We start from the raw sequence: 16,848 nt of genomic DNA on the forward strand, positions 1-16,848 counted from the left end.
TACTCAGTATTTTTAAATATCAGGTCCTGGTTCTGGTTCTCACGTGCAACCTGGTGGCGTTGATGACAAGCATTAAGAACAACTATAAAGAAATGGCGCATCTTATTGCTGATGGTCATTTGTGGTCTCCCGTTATGTAGGTCATACAGAAACAAAAGTATTAAATTGAGACTTTCATAGTTAAAGGTTCCTCACAGTAACTTTGATTAGTGTGTCATATGAACAGTAAGGTCAACATTAAGTTTAGTCATGACACCGCATCAAAATTTGTATCTCTGCAATTTTATAAAGCAATTTTTTTCCCATAATAAGGGCATTGTAACTGAATACAACCATATAACATACCATATATATGTATGCATGTGTATGCATGTGTATATATATGTATATGTATATATATATGTATACGTATATACATGTATATGTATACGTATATACATGTATATATGTATACGTATATACATGTATATATGTATATGTATATGTATATATATGCAGTTACACATATACCATATTTATTTATATATATACTGTATATATATGTGTAACTGCATCCCTGAAATCCAGGCATATGATTGGCTGTTGTGCAGTGACGTCATCAGATGCGCTGATGATCGACAGCTAGCTGGTGTCCTCCTCATTAGCATAGAGAAGATACGAGACCCTCGCCCGTCTCTCATCCTACGACCTCAAACCGACATGGTGAGTAGATGCATTACTCTGAGCTGATTTATAAACAATAGTTGCTGTTGAAAGATGTGTACTCCAGGACAACGTCGTTCTTTATTCATTGATTCATATGATTAACGTTAAGTCAACGTTTAGCTAGCTGCGTATCTCTCCTGGCCTGCTTCACTCATTCTAGCGTTAAGCCTTTAGCCACAATCCGTTTCTTTACTGTACGGTAGCATTAATGGAGGATTAACTTGAAGCATTTGCACATTACACTAACGCCGGTCTGTTGTTCCCTTTGTGCCGCTTTAACCCCCGCCTCAAGCAGTCTGACTTCACAGAGGACCAGATCATGGGTGAGTCAACGTTAACGTCTGATGAGCAAAAGGGATTTTATCCTTTTAATGGCTCCGGTTATACAGCCAAACATATCATCGCCTTCTGATTTTAAATGACGGTATAGCTTCATGAATTCGTCACTCTGACCCTGTAGCTCGACTGTTGTCTCTGCAAACCGCTGCACTCCTTCAGGTAACTGTGACAGACTGAGCTCAACACACACTCACTTTATAACTGTGTGAGGCTCAATGCCTGTCACGACTACCTAACAAATACTACTTGAATTCATCACGAGTAGTGCCACAGAATGCTGTATACTAACCTGCAACAACATGTGATCTAATCAAGCGTCTTTGTGTTTTTGCATGCTGACGCTGACGGTCATGATGCTGACAGGTTGTGTTTTAGCAGAGCAATGTGTGGATCAGGGGTTTGGCCTAGACGTCATTTTTCTGGTGTACTTAAAGGCAAATGTCACTAAAGCTATTCTCTTGTGGCACTCACTAAAGCACTTTGTCAGAACAAATAGTACACATTGATGTAGGACCTTAGCTACTGTGTGGTGTTGTTTAACAGGACCGAAGTCTTGCAAACAGTTTGTGCTTTTAAAGATTGTATTTGCTCCAACAACAACCACCAACTAACAGTATGTTTCTGAGCTGATACCAAGTAATACCCTAAACCAGAAAACCGAATATTAAAAGCTGCTAACATGTAATATCAGGTAGCGGAGAGCTATTACGTGTTATTTGTGAGGTGAATGCGTAATCAATAAGCCACAGTAATTAAGATAAGTGTTTGCGAAAATGCGCCTACACAGCAGTGTCGGGATTGTGCAACTGAGAAAATGCAGAGACTTTCTGTATCTAATGTCAAAACAACTTGTGTTATCAGCTGTTCTTCTACACAAAACAACTTCATTCAATAAAGGTCCACACATACGGTTGTATCTGTAGCGTTATAAGCACGGTGTTATGCATATCTATGTTTGCGTGTGTCTCTGACGTTGGAGTTTATTTATATACTGCACAGCTGAATGAGTTCTACCTCTCTGTCTCCATATCAGAGTTCAAGGAGGCCTTCCTTTTGTTTGACCGGACGGGTGAGGGGAAGATCACCTACAGCCAGTGTGGGGATGTTATGCGGGCCCTTGGACAGAACCCTGTCAACGCTGAGGTGCTCAAGGTCCTGGGAAACCCCAAGTTAGAAGGCAAGCCTCTGATTCACCAGCTGCAGCTATACCAGACCGACTCAACCTACTTTATCTTTGCTCTGGTTAACAGATAGGTTGTGTGTACAATTCTAACCCCTCATTACAACACCAGAGCATCAGTATGTGCTGAAACGCCTTTTCTGACTTGTTCGGGGCACAGACATGAGCATACAGTACACAGCATTTATTTTAGTAATGATGATTTAGTACATTAATAAATGAGCACTCAGCGGAAAGCTCTGGTATTGTGAAAACTGCATTTTGATCCTTTTTCTAACTGTGTCGGGGGTGTTTAGAATGTAAACTATTTGTTGCTGATTGCCTTTCAGAGATGAACTATAAGATGTTGGATTTTGAACAGTTCCTGCCCATGCTTCAGGCCATTGCTAAGAGCAAAGACCAGGGTTCCTTTGAGGATATCGTAGAAGGTCTGCGGGTCTTTGACAAGGAGGGAAACGGCACAGTGATGGGAGCAGAGCTGCGTCATGTTCTCACTACACTAGGCAAGTCAACAAAAACCTGCAAAACACAAAGAATTGCCAGTAAACCTGATCTAGTTCAGCTGATGTATGTGTTGTCATGCAAAGTAAAATCCCTTCAGGCACTTTTCTGTACCAAGAACAATGTAAGCGTGCTGTCTCCTCTGTGAGAGAGTCCTTTATATGGTTATGGTTTTAATTCTTCTTTGTTTGTGCCAGGTGAAAAAATGACAGAGGAGGAGGTGGAAACTCTTTTAGCGGGACACGAAGACGCCAATGGCTGCATTAACTATGAAGGTAAGACTGCACAGTATGTGGACAGATGCACTCAGATGGCTCTATTGGTACGTTCCAATACCCGTACTACCATACAATTTAGAATGCCAGAAAAAGATTCGGTATGTCCCGATACATAGTGAGTCTATTGAAATGTAATAACAAGACCTTAAAAACCGCTGCACAGCATTTTGGGAATTGTATAAAGGAGCGAACTTGTCTGCTTCGAGCAAGCTGAGTAAGTAGGAAATGTGGCACAACTACGTGGCCGTCGTAGGAGCACCACAAGTCCTCAATAATAACAAAAAAGAGGGGGAAGAAAGTAAGTTTTAGGAATCACAGAGAACACACACAAAAAAACACATTTGAACAATTAGGGAATAAAGGAATCAAAGAAATGATGTGTCATCTGATTCATCTAAAATTTGACTTCTAAAAAGAAGTTTGTAGTCAGAGAGTCAGATGGCAGGTAACAATTCATAGGTGTAATAGCTAACTACAAGGGGTGAAGTTCATTTCAAGCAAAATGCAGTATATATAACAAGACCAACAGTTGTCACAAATACAACACCAAATGACAGAATACTAGTGCTGAAGAAAGAGAAATGCTTCACTCCAAGCACTGATGTTGTCACATAACAAACACGAGACACCAGGCCTAGACAAGGTGACAACAGAGTAAATGCATTTTACTGGGATCCAAATACCAGTAATGCTAAGTAAACCTATATATTTAAGTTCAATACGTAATGCAATCACAGGGACTTTGGAAGAGAAGGTAATGGTCGTACAAACATATCTCTGTATTATTTATAATAAGTGGTGGAACGTCAATCACTCCAAGGGGGATTGTTTAACCTCTCTTTAATAAAGTAGAAAAAACAGCCTTGATGTACAATAACAACTCGTGAAGAGAGACAGTTTGTACACGTCGTAACATGCAGTGCAGCGTTGCAGTTTTAGTAACTTTCTTGAACCCAAAAGATGTTTGGTTTAGTTCCAACAGCTGCGTAATGCAGCTAGAGTCATTCACCCGCGTTGTGCTAACAGTTAAAGCCAAACGGCATAAAAGAAGAGATAATACCAGAACAGTAAATGGCTTTGCTAATTCTTCCAAAAGTTAAGCCTCTGCAGTTAGAACAAATGTTTAAAAACTCATTATAGCTCATTACGTGGCCTGTGCATTGATGGTTTTCTGATCTTTAGTTTCATATTTGATGCTGATGTGTCTCTCTTTGTTTCTCTTGTGACAGAACTCGTCCGGATGGTGATGAGCGGTTGAGGATTTCAGAAATGCACTTCCAGCTTTAATTTTATTCCTGAATATTTTTATATTGTTTGTCTCGTCTTGCCCTTCCATCCACGTCATCCTACCTCCAACAAGTCTCCTTTCTCTTCTTTTTTTTTTGACATCTTCAATTTATTTCGAAAGTGCCTATTCAGTCTAATGTGAAGAAACCCTTTCATCTCATTTCTCCTAACATTATTCAGCCTCGCAGGTACTCTCTGTAGGAAGGTTCCCTTGATGATTTCACCTATTACATCTTTATTAACCCATCAGTCTTGTTGTCTACAGCTTTTGTTGTTTTTGTTTTTGGTTTGATAATGTGACATGTTTCATCTAACAGTATTGAATAAAAATCCTAGTTTCCAAAGTGTCTTTCAGCCTCCGTGTCTTCAAATGTGTCTTTAAAGGGCAAAGATAATGCACATCTGCAGTCGCATTACAAAGCATATTTCATTTCAATGGCTCATATACAGTATAATATCTCTGATGAACCATCTCTTGGGATGGTTCTAATTGTTAATGACATACTTTTTTATGACACACTATGATATGACTTTATTCGTGACATTTGAAAATTGCATCTTCATAGAAAACTTAAACAAACGGCGCAGACTTTACACATACAAGATGTATTTAAAATGCTAAATTATTTAGAATATAAATAATAACACAAACCACTCCACACAATGACTTCCTCTTCACATCTTTATTTTTTCCCCAACATTTTGTAATTAAAACCTGAACCCCTTTTGTTATGCATTTTGTTGTTAAATACAAACTGCCAGAGTAACTGTCAGTCAGAATGTGATGATTTACTGAGGAAAGATTGATTCTACGGTATAATAATCAATGCAACTGCTGCTACCTTCAGCATCGTGAAAAACATACAGAAACTGAACATACACTTATTTCATATCACAAAATCCACACAATGTAGTAATAACACAGATAAAAGAAGTCCATTTATGCTCACAACTATGGTGAGGTCTGCAATACTGGCTTGACGGACATTAACTGTAAAGTTTCACCTTCCGACTGGATTATAATTCATGACACTGACGTGACGTGTCGTGTGCAGAAGGAAGCCTGTTTTTTTGAACTCTCCAAACTCTGTGACACACGACGAATGGCACTGGAAGTAAAACTGAACGGTAATGTTGTTTACAGATCTTAATGGCATGCGTTCACATACACAAATGCTCACAGTCACATCTCAAGACGGTTCCAACAAACCTGCCTGATTCATACGCAACAGTGGAGAGGGTAAATATAAGATACAAATGTAATAATATACAGTTACAATGTTGACATATCAAAGAAAGGATATGGAAAAACAGAAAGTAAAAAATATAAAAATTGATAGGATAAAAAGTGAGGATATTGTTGCAGATATTAAGGACACAATTCTCCATCGTCAGCTGTTTAAGGTGCGAGCTCCCTTGTTTTTTGACCGGCTTCACATTTCTTCCATGTGTAACTTGAAATGCACCAGCGAAAAACAAGCCGCTAAAAAAATCTTCTTAATTTCCCAAGCAACCTCAATACAACTCACTGAATAAATGTGAGATAAACATGATTATAAAACATTTTGGTTGAGCAATTAACACAAAAGTTAAAATTATAATAAAACACTCATGCTGTCACTGGTATACGTATCGTTCCCAGACTTTCAATCATTCCTTTTGAACAAAACTACATTCCTCACAAACTCCTGGATGCTTTAGTTCATCCAGATGTGAAAAACATGAATTAAAACATGTTATTCCTTAAGTGCTGTCGAAAGGAGGGACATTATTAAGATATATTTAAAGAGAGGTCTTCTCAGGATGATAATTTCATGCTGTCTGAACTTTCAAATGTTATCATTACAGGGTGTGTTTGTAACAAAGAATCCAGTTTACAGTACAATGTCTCAAACTGCATCCACACCAACTGTATTTCTAACTGTCTTCTGGTTTGTTTTCATTCATTGCAGACATTTCTCTGGAGAGAGACGTTGGTTTTAGACATGTGACCTCCAGGCCAGACCCTGTAGAGTGACTGCTTGTCCATGTAAAACAAATACAAATAGAGTGGAAAAAGTAACATTTCCAATCAAGTTTTCAAAACCTTCAGCATGAAAAAGTATTTAAGACAACAAAAGGATGATATAAGTGCTAAAGTTAAATTTCATCGATGCTTCGAGTCTTTCAATTAGACCTTGGGAAACATTTTAAAAGTGCATTTTTGTCTTACATATATTGTAATTAGTACCTACAGTACAAGGGGGGGGGGGGACTCTGGAGAGATTGTAAAGCACCAACTTCACAAGCTGTGTCAAACTGTTGCAGGAAATAAATGCAACAATTGCCAAAACACTGAAAACGCGAGATGAGTCTTTTCTCTTCTTTCCTTGACTGGCAGCATGTCGGTGAGACCCTCGTAGTTCACTCTGGTGTTAAGCTTCAAATTATGTTGCTGTCCAATCGACCGCACAGGACCAACAGCTTCTGTTTGAAACTTCATTTTCTTCATAGGCAGATTCAATTTAAAAAGGACATCATGTTCAACAGAGAGTTGAAGTAGAGCTGGTTTGATTTATACGTTATCATGTTTTCTTTCTTGCATCAGTTGTCCTGTTGGAAAAAAAAAAATAAACCAAACAAATAAAAGAGCTGAACATGTAAAATGTGTTCTTCTTTCGGTTTATGATTTCTTCATTTCAGATGATACCGGCAAGTGGTCAAAGTCATTCGGATTCTCAGGCTGAGTGTGATTCTCTCACTGTGGAGTTGGGACTGGAGCTGAGGGGTGGAGTGTTTCCCCAGGAAGAGGGGGGGTGGGCTCTGTAACGGGTAAAACAGGTGAGGAGGCGAAAAATGTAATGACTTTTTGACACATTTTCAAAAAACGTTCTCCTTGTTTTGAGTACTCAAGTGAAGTTAACAGGACAAATAATTCACAGCTGATAATAGTGTATGAGTTGAGAATTTAGTATAATATATATTGACATCCATCCAAAATGTATTTATTTAAATACATGGTAATGGATATAGAGATCTAAGTTAAACAATAGGGATGAGAGAGCAGACAAATATACTAAAAATAATGGATGTATCATGTATTTAAGAACTTGTGATCAAAATATTGCTCAAACTTTGGACTCACCATGGAGTACAGGAGTAGTGCTGGAGCTGGAGCTTGAGTGGGGAGCTGGGGTTGCACCTGGGGGGCAGGGGGGCGAGGTGTGAGCACCCTGAGGGGGTTGGGACTCAGGGGCCGGGGCAGAAGCTGAGGCCGGAGGCGCGGGACTGGGGGCCGGCTGCGGCGCTGGTGTGTTGGGAGCCTGCTGACTTGCGGTCGGGGGTGCTGGGGCTGGTGCTGGGGCGGCCTGGTTGGCATTAGGGCCCGCGGCCTGGCTGTGCTGCTGGTGCTGAATCTGCTGGAAGTGCTGCTGGCGGGCCCTCATCTCGGCATACTTCAACTGTTCCATGTGGAAGGACTGACGGTCAGCCAGCAGCTGCTGACGCTGGTACTCCAACTACAAACACAAAAAGTAAAAAGGTTACAGGTATTGTAGTGTAATTAGTCTCTATACTACATATCCCAGAATCCTTAACTTACGGCCTCCCTCTCTCTGTCCATTATGGTTTCCAGTTCTTCAAAGTGTCGCAGTTTAATCTCCAGCTTCTTCATTTGGGTCTCCACCAGCAGAGCCACGAGAGATTTAATCTTCCTCTCTTCAACTGCAGCCAGGTGCTACGAAGAACGTGAAGGAGAAACTTAGATTCAACAAAATGTGAAAGTTAGAAAAACTAAAATCACAGCTTCATAGTTGTACGCCTCCGCCACGCAGTTTACATCCGTCTGTCAAAAATAACATCACTTCAACATTTTATCCAATTAGAAATTTGTTGAAATTGTCATGATGCCATGGCTGTTGCAGACGCGGAGGCATAGGAAGGTGATGAAGGATACAGTAATATTAAACTTTACCTTGGCTTTGACAGCAGCAGCAGCGAGTGCAGACGCAGCAGCGGTGGCAAGGTTCCCCTCTCCAACGTCGCGCTCCACCTTCGCCTTCCTCTCTCCTTCACTCTCTGCTTCTCTTTGTCGTTCCTCTGTGCCCTCTTTTCCGTCCTTCGCCTTCTCCCCATCACCTTTGAGAAGAAAAAAAAAAAGCCTCTGTTTTTTTTAACCTTTGTCAAGAACACTCTATTTCCTCTTTCTGACTGAGATGCATTTCCATACCAATCTCCGACTCTGTTTTGTCCGTCTCCCTCTCTCCTTCTGCTTCTCTTCCTCTTTCTTCTTCCTTCTTCCCATTCTCTGCCTGCTTCTCCTCTTCCTCAGTCGCTCCATCTTTGCTGTCCTGTATGGGAAAGCAAACAAGACACAATGAGCTTCGCAGCAGTTCATCAGCAGAACTCACAAAACAGAAATATCACGTTATATCGAACACGTATCATACCTTGGACTCCCTCTTCTCTTCACCTGGTTGGCTGTCGCTCTTACTTTCATCACTGCTTTCATCTAGAGAGACGACAAGTCACTCTATGGAAACTAAATAAATATGGGCAGGTGCTAAGTATAAAATAATGAGGTTTAAAATAATTTAATATACTACAAATAGCTTTTTATCTTTATTTATAATTGATTTAGGGTACCAAGTAGAGCGCACAGTGCACTGTGGCCATTGAGTTAATCTAGAGGAACGAGCAACAAGATTTTCTTTGATTGGCTACAGCCCATGTGTGTGTGTGTCCATCCTACCAGGTCTGTCTCCCTCCTCCAGGCCAGTGCCTGCGATGCCACTACCCTCCAAGCCGTACAGTGGGTCCTGTCGGCCACTGACCCTCGCTGCCTCCTCCACCCGCCGCACATGAGCCTCAACAAGCGCTGCAGGAACCTCCTCCTTCATACGAGAAAACTCCGCTAAGAGGGAGAGAGACAGATCGAGGTCATCGGTTACTAACGAGTAATCAATAAGAGACCAGGGATATTTAAATTCAAAATCAAAAACATTCAGTAAATTCAATTCAAAATAAGCTCCTTCTCACCCAGAGCGGATTTGGCTGCAGCCGAGGCAACACGTGGGTCGACGACAGAGGCGAGGAAGGCCACTGTGCTCATGACAGGGTTCCCTGCCTGGCTGAAAGGTACGGGCTGGTAGGCTAGTGGTCCCAGGGACGACGTGTTTTCCTCTAAGTAAGGGTCTTCAATGGGCAGCCGCAGGAAGTGCAGGATGCACTCATCCTGCGTACGGCTGCCCACATGTTCTGAAACCTTGTTCCAGTCGTCCTTGTACATCTCCAACCCCTGAGAGAAGTGGGGACTACATTTAGCTTCGCATTTCTGCTTTCTTATTTTCACACAATTGATTTTAAGGATAGTTTGTACCTCAAGTAGTAGTAGTGTTTCTTGCTCCGTCCACTCCCTCATAGAGCTCGCTGTGCTCTTGCTCTGTGCACAAATATCACCACCACTTTGTTAATATGGGAGGTTATTGTAAATTGACAGAAAAAGAATCCTTCCTTCATGCATTTTCTTGGACGCGTACCTTTGCAGAACAAGTCTTCTTGCTGTACATGTCAGTCCTCAACCCAAAGTTTTGCAGATCTGCTGGTTTCTCCTTCACTTTATCTGGGAAAGATATCATCTGCTGGGTAGCAGGGGTCTACAGGTGCACAATGACAGGACACGTGTAAAACAACCCAGAGCATGTGCGTGCATGTTTTTATTTGTGTTTGTGTGTGAGAGTGTATGTGGACCTGGGACGTCTTGGGCTGCAGGGGCACCAGACTGGACGGAGTGTCTGCCAGGACGTGGAAGTGAGAAGTGGGCGGGGGACCCATGGGTGTGGGTCGGCTCTCAGAGTCAACCTGGTAATTGATCAGGCCCCACTGCTCCAGGAAGGCGTGCACTCTGCAGCAGAAGAAGCACAGAGTGTACAACACTGACAGCGGTGTGACCAAAACAAGCGACCATCTAAATACAGACAAACTCTGGATTGAGTAGAAATATTCACATTCAGCCTCCAACTACCTCATGATCGCACACACGTCTCCTGCCAGGTTCCTGCGGCAGGCCGTGGACGTGAGATATTCCTGAGGGTTCAGCCGGTAGGTGTCAATCATGAAGTTCCTGTACGCCAGGTAACTGAAAGAAGGAGGTGCATAAACTCAACTTACTGTTGTGTCATATGAGATTGCTTTTTAAAATGTGTGTCAGATAAAGACTTCAGATAATAACTCATAAAAACATCTAATCTCGTTTTGTGTACAGATCAAATACTCACATCTCTGGGGTTTTGGATTTGTTCTTCCCATTGAAAAACTCTGGCAGGGCTCTGCGCTCAATGGCATGAACACTGGGGGGGGGGGACAATTACGACATTATGAGGACTCGCAGCTGAAATACGTATGGATGACTCACTTCGACTTTTTGAGTTGCTTCTCCTGTCTTGTGCTCTCTAGAGCTGAGACTATGCTGGTTTTCATACAAGCTAATTTCACCCATATCTCACTTTTCACTGTAAATACATCAGTAACATATCTGGAATCAGATGTTTTCTTACCTGTTGTAGTCAAACCAGGCAGCGTAGCTCGGTATAATAATGTGATGAGTTTGCTCGGTCACGTTGTCCTCGTGAAGGTCCGAGCCTTTCACCGGTTCACCCTTCACGCTGGGAGAGCCTTCCTCCTCCTCCTGTTCAAACATGATATATGGGTTTACTGCGCTCACTGCCCCCACACTTTCCTGCAGTTTTACAAACTACCTTACCTTGCCTGTTGTTTCCATGGACTCATCCTCCTGCTCGTCTGTTCAAATCGCAAAAGAATGGTAAGTGAATATAAAACAAGGGCAGAGAGACGTGACATTCACTTAACACAAAATGAACTCAAAAAGAATGGAGGACTCATTCACAGCTTGAAATGCACACTTTTCCTCCATGCTGTGGGAGTAAAACAATGTGTTCTTATAATATGGGAAAAACCCAGATCCACGACTAAATTGGTGAAACACATGTCAGTGGATCCCTCTTGCTTTTCCAGTGTTTGCACAGAAAAAGGACATTTTCTTGTAATAGTAGTTATAGGTGGCCATGATGGAGGTGACACAACTTTCTGCTCACCCATATCTGTTCCTCCCTTGACTGGAGTTGAATCAGAGTCCTTCTTGGTGTTATCTGCAAAAAGAAAGTATAACGTCAGCCAGTAACAAACAACAACTACTTTAAAGTCTAGAGGGAGACAACAGAGATTTAGTCTAATGATCATATATTGTTTTATTTATGTATATTTTGAACATTTGTGTACTTGTTTTAGGTGGGTTTCCCTCTTCCGACGCTGGAACAGGTGACGCTTCATCCAAGTCTTTACTGGGATCCTCCTGCTCCTCCTCCCTCTGGCCCCGTTTAGACTTGGTGTACGGGGTCGTTGGCCTGTCCACACAGACACACGTACACAAAATACATTATTTTACAATACTGCATAATGTCTCTGACACAACTGGTTCTGACAGCTGATGAGTGTGACATCATTGCATCAAGACACATCTGGTTACCGACCCTTTTTTGGCATTCTTCTTCTTGCTCTCCTGAGGCGGAGGGGTGGGGGATGGCGACGGCGACCTCTTCCTCTTCTTGGCACTGCCGGGCTTCTTGTCCTTCCGCTCATCAGGAGCGGTCACCTCATCCGTCAAGGTCTTGGCTGAGATCCTCTTCCTCTTAGGGCAGCCCTCGCCCACTTCATAGTCCTCCTCATTCATCCACTCGTTATACTGGTCCAGCTCTAAAATCCACTTGGCATGGACCTGTAAACAGAGAGCGTTCAGTGAGTGAGATGTCACCAACTTATTCCATAGTTTAACCAGGAGTGTGTTTTACACTTTTCAGCTACATCCTTCATTCAACACGGCACAATGTTACCTTGTACACATGGATTCAAATGACATGTCTGAAAATGTAATTAAAACACAAAATCTTGAGGGTACCCACAGCAAAAGTACTGCTGCTGAGAACATTAGTGGAGGTGCTTTCTGGATCCTATGTCGGTTTTGTGGCTGAAACTTTATTATATTTGGGCAATAATGGCTGGATTGAGTTCAATGGAAACTTTAAAGGATTAATGTTTACGTAAAAACAATTCTACAGAGACTTAAGGAGCAGTCACTGAATGAAGACCAATGCGGTTAATCTTAATCAGGTCATCTTGAAGTTGTGGTCGACATTTCTACTGTGAGTAAACAGAGTGACAGGATGGCAAACTAACACAGTGTGCTGATCTGTGTGTGAAAACAGCTCCAAACGTTTGAACGCTTCACTGCTCTGACTACCATGTCCGAGTGAGTGCTGAGCGCCTTGAGCGGTTGATGCTCTGAAGACACAATAAGAGCTACTGACGCTGCCTTTAATTCATGGTTCAGCCAAGTGCCAGAGTCAGCACGGTGGCTTCAAGTGCCAATTTATGTTATGTTTTGCAGAGAAATAAAAATATGAAAAGAAGAGTTTCCGAACTAGGGAGCTATCGGCTCTGTGTACACTCTACAGTCCCCTGACAGGTTTGTATAATAAAGAAAAGGCTGAGACAGATCAAATAAACTTCCATCATTACATACTCAAGACTTAAAGACGTTTTCCAAAATTGTGTACATAAAAATGATGCACAGGCATCTAAAATTTCTAAAATCTAAAATCTCATGCATCCATTAAAAACAGCATATTTGATTTGAATATGTTACTCACTCTAAGTGTCATTTAGGCTCAATTATTAAGGGCAGGAACAAGTCAATACAGCAAATATTTACACTGTATATTTGGTGTAGTTTAACAGTGCGAAATATGCTTAATTAAACTTAGGGGGTATGTAAGCAGATGTTAAAAAAGGATTTATTAAGAATGTTAAATTAAGAGAGGATAAAGAACACAGATTTAAAAAAATTGGGAATGGATGACACAAAAACAGAGAGACAACAAACTAGAAAATAAATACCTTCCTAGGCTTTTCTGGGCCGGGAGGATCCTCCACAGCAGCCTCAATCTCACTGGCTTGGATCCAGGTATCATAACTAAATGGTGAGAGGAAGGAGGTCAAAGGTCAAGGCAGGGAAAAGATTACAAGTTTGGGCTTGTAAAAAACAACTCAGGTAGACCATGGTGTACGTAACCTTGCAGAGTTAAGAGCAGTATGAGGCTTAAAGTAAACGGCAGATCCACTCTACAGTGTTATACGTCCACAGTTAAGTGTAAAATGTTTCCATTTCAGTGTAAAACTTTGAATGGTGTTCATATCTCTGTAAACTCAGCACCAACCTGTCAGGAAAATATCCCCAGTGGAGCAGCACTTGCTTATCTCTCTTCATCACTGGACGCACCCACTCCTCTGGACCACAAAGACAAAAGGACATCAGCACAGAGCTATTCATTGCAGCAGAATTCACAATAAAAACAATAAACTGTGTTTAACACGACATCTGAAGCCTCACCTTCCTCCAGGTTGGTGGGAATAGGAACAACAACATGGGAGCTGGAGGCCTTGTCCTCAGTTACTGAGCCCTGCAACAGATAAAGTCACGAGGAAATATTGTTTTAATTTAGATTACAACATAACAATAGTTATATGTTTTGAGTGTGTTTTCTGTATGTAATACTGAGACTTTTAACAAAACAAAATACACACCTGATGTCTTTTTATGATGTCTTTTAGTTTCCCAAGCAGCTTTGGCTCTATGTCAGAGCTCAGGTAGATGACTGGCCTACTCAGGCAGTTGTTCTGAATTTAAAAGAAATGCAGCAGATGTGTGAATTTGTGAAAATCAAAATTCAAATAGTCAGGAAATCTATAGAAAATCTATATATTTAATATCATATAATCTCCATTAAAACTCAGTGTCAGTGTTGTTGAGCTCTCCAGGTTAAGGGAGCTGAATGATCTTGTAGTGTAACTGCAGGAAGTAGGATTACTGCTCAAGTCACTTGACTGGGTGCCTTTCATGATGTCTTTCTGTAACGCTCAGGCAGCCGGATTCTCAGACACTTCACAAATATGATCGTAAGAGACATGCAATCTCTCAGAGTTTTTTCTTTGCAATTATTGAGCTATGTTGCCTTCAGCAAAAAAAATAAAAAATGGAAAAAAATGTATCAACTGACTCCTGCTGGAGCTCAAACTTGATTTCTTAAAAACAACCATTTTAATTGTGGCAAATTATGGGAATGTTGTAAAAGTGAGTGACGTGAAAGAAACTTTCTTAATACAAAAAAAGGATTTTAAACACTGCTATTACGCCTCAAAAAATAGAAGTGAAAACATTTACGATTGCATTTTGGTTGTCCAGGTAATGTGCGTTACAAACATACATAGAGAAAAGCTCGGTGGCAAACTCACTTGCACTAAAGACTTCTCAATGGTCATGAACATCTCCACATTTCGGTCCATCCTCGACGGATTCTGGAAGTCAAACCTGCGCCTACCAGGAAATTAGACTGGAGTTACACACGAAACGCACTCACGTAGCACAATATATTTTCAGTTTGTTTGTTTAGTAAACATTTATTCCAGCTAAAAAGAAAGTCTTACCATCCCTGGTCACTCTTGAACTTGTAGGCAGAAGCCAGGATGTGGCAGAGAGCCCCTCCTGACTTGAAGTCCAGAAAACACTTCATCTGCAGACGCAAAACAGTTTAAAATACCTCAGTGGGGTAAAGTCGTGTGTGTGTGTGTGTGTGTGTGTGCGTGCGTGAATGACAGATAAAGGAGACATACTGTCAGCTTGGTGAGCGGAGGGTTGCTGACATGTCGACCGAACACCTCCTCCTGGAACTGGAGCAGCTGGACCACCAGACTGGACAGAGACTTGTTGGTGGGGGGCTCGGCCTGGATGTACTGAGAGGACATCAACACAGAGAGGCAATCAGTGCTGAGCCACATGGAGGACAGATAACAGTTAACTACAGTGTGCTGATAGTTGCTGATGGCTCAGTTATGTCAAAAAGTGGAGGGAGCATCTTCTTTATTAATCATGTTATGTAACATGTGATATGGGAATTAAATGGTAAATATAGTTTATTTCATCATTATTGTTGTCGAGCTCCTAAAGAAATGATGCAGTTATTTGGTTAAATCAATGTGTCTATTGTATTCCAGACAGGCCATGGCTTCAGTCAGCGCGCGCCACACAGCCAACATCTGGATCTGGGCTGCATTACCGTTAGCCGATTAGCTAACTAGCTAGCTAGCGGCTTGGCCGGCTAAAGTCACCTCTTTTGCATACTATCATCATGCGGACTGATTGTGTGCTGCTTTTGCATCGGATGAGCTACAATAACGTATCGGGATGCCGCTTTTAGCGGCTGCATCTGTTGCAGCTGTTGGCTCAGCATCCTTTTGTATCCAGGCTCGAGTGAATCAAACAGCTGGACGCTCAGCAGCACCCTCCCTCCTCTCTTTGTCACTGCCTCTGCCCAATAGGTAAGTACCCGCATTTTAGGGGGAAAAAATCACAGCTCCACGTGCACGGATACAAAAACATGCGGTCAGTACCTTTTTGTAATTCTTTCCCAGCCAGACGCGGACATTATCAAACTGAGAAACGGTATCAGACGCTTCGAAATATTTTACATTCGGGCCGCCGTCTTTCTTCCGCACCGCCATCTTTGACTGCAGACTACTAGTCAACGTCGCCTGCCGCCCAACGGCCAACGTCTGGTACTACAACTGATGGCGAGCGTAATAACAACCAATGTACAGCAGGTTGCGCACTCATGTAGGGAAAGATAAATATAATACTTCTTCATGCTCCACCATGGTGGAGAAGAATTAAAAACCTCATTGTAAAAATACTACACTACTAGTTAAAGTCCTGCTTTCAAAGAAAAAGTGACGAAATGTAAGTATAAAGCAGGCTACTCATCTTGCAGAATGGCTCCTGTCAGTATGATATTACCATATTGTTGGATCATCATTATTATTAACATGTAAGCAGTACTTACATTTTGGAGGTGGACATAATTCTAACTGCTGGTGGGCAGTATAATAAATCCTATCTGATAAAAGTGATTTTGTGAAAAATCCTCATAATAAAATGGTATTTTGAAAGAGATGAAAAGTCTGTGGTCTATGTATTAAATAATAAGGATATTTTTGTGTGCCCTCTATCACTATAATCTGCATATAGGCCCGATAAGTTTACACTTATTTTAAAACTCATAAAAATGAAATACAAAAGCCTATAATCCATATAATTTAACACATCGTTAGATCTCGCTCCGTCTGTACACATTTGAAAAAATGAAACAATTTACAGAATCAACAGGTAGTTGGATGCACCTCACGGCACTAGTGGATACTGTAAGTGGCAACCGAAAGAAGTGCGTCTATTTTGAGTATGAAGCATGACGAGTATGACGACAAGTAACTTTATGCTTCCTCGCTGAGAGTGATGGTTGATTAGTTGTAACTTGCTCGAATAGACTGCAACATATAAATGACCCAGTAAAGCATGTAAATCTTGAATAAAAAGAAAGAAAGAAAACATACATTCTGCGCTATTGAAATAAGACCGAAATAATACAAAAGTTTTAAAGGACCAGGTTGTGATTC

General features: G+C 41.4%; 2 protein-coding genes across 4 annotated transcripts; one reads left to right on the forward strand and one right to left on the reverse strand.

The window, feature by feature from the left end:
* The first annotated feature begins 606 nt into the window (after positions 1-606).
* Positions 607-4,639, forward strand: myl6 (myosin, light chain 6, alkali, smooth muscle and non-muscle). 2 transcript variants are annotated; one of them, XM_031845850.1, is made up of 6 exons: positions 607-702; positions 998-1,028; positions 2,078-2,221; positions 2,554-2,727; positions 2,923-3,000; positions 4,233-4,639. In XM_031845850.1, the coding sequence occupies exons 1-6, from the start codon at positions 700-702 to the stop codon at positions 4,259-4,261; spliced, it is 459 nt and encodes a 152-aa protein (XP_031701710.1). In that variant the 5' UTR covers positions 607-699; the 3' UTR covers positions 4,262-4,639. The 2 variants fall into 2 exon arrangements, with proteins under 2 accessions (XP_031701710.1, XP_031701720.1); XM_031845860.1 differs by having other exon boundaries at positions 1,001-1,028.
* A 173-nt stretch (positions 4,640-4,812) lies between these two features.
* smarcc2 (SWI/SNF related BAF chromatin remodeling complex subunit C2) lies at positions 4,813-15,906 on the reverse strand. Of its 2 annotated transcripts, none has more exons than XM_031845839.1 (26): positions 15,790-15,906; positions 15,013-15,132; positions 14,827-14,912; positions 14,635-14,710; positions 13,927-14,019; positions 13,733-13,802; positions 13,560-13,629; positions 13,240-13,315; positions 11,817-12,061; positions 11,566-11,690; positions 11,382-11,435; positions 11,030-11,067; positions 10,824-10,954; positions 10,545-10,616; positions 10,292-10,405; positions 10,018-10,171; positions 9,807-9,923; positions 9,647-9,709; positions 9,307-9,565; positions 9,020-9,181; positions 8,718-8,779; positions 8,498-8,618; positions 8,243-8,406; positions 7,871-8,005; positions 7,415-7,787; positions 4,813-7,092 (listed from the first exon to the last, which is right to left on the reverse strand). In XM_031845839.1, exons 1-26 carry the CDS (start codon positions 15,898-15,900, stop codon positions 7,028-7,030), a joined length of 3,156 nt encoding a protein of 1,051 aa, XP_031701699.1. In that variant the 5' UTR covers positions 15,901-15,906; the 3' UTR covers positions 4,813-7,027. The 2 variants fall into 2 exon arrangements, with proteins under 2 accessions (XP_031701699.1, XP_031701691.1); XM_031845831.1 differs by having other exon boundaries at positions 4,814-7,092; positions 14,635-14,716.
* Positions 15,907-16,848: the final 942 nt, after the last annotated feature.

This window comes from Anarrhichthys ocellatus, unplaced genomic scaffold, assembly GCF_004355925.1.
Source record: "Anarrhichthys ocellatus isolate YVR2014 unplaced genomic scaffold, GSC_Weel_1.0 scaffold1, whole genome shotgun sequence".
In the NCBI taxonomy this organism is placed as follows: Eukaryota; Metazoa; Chordata; class Actinopteri; order Perciformes; family Anarhichadidae; genus Anarrhichthys; species Anarrhichthys ocellatus.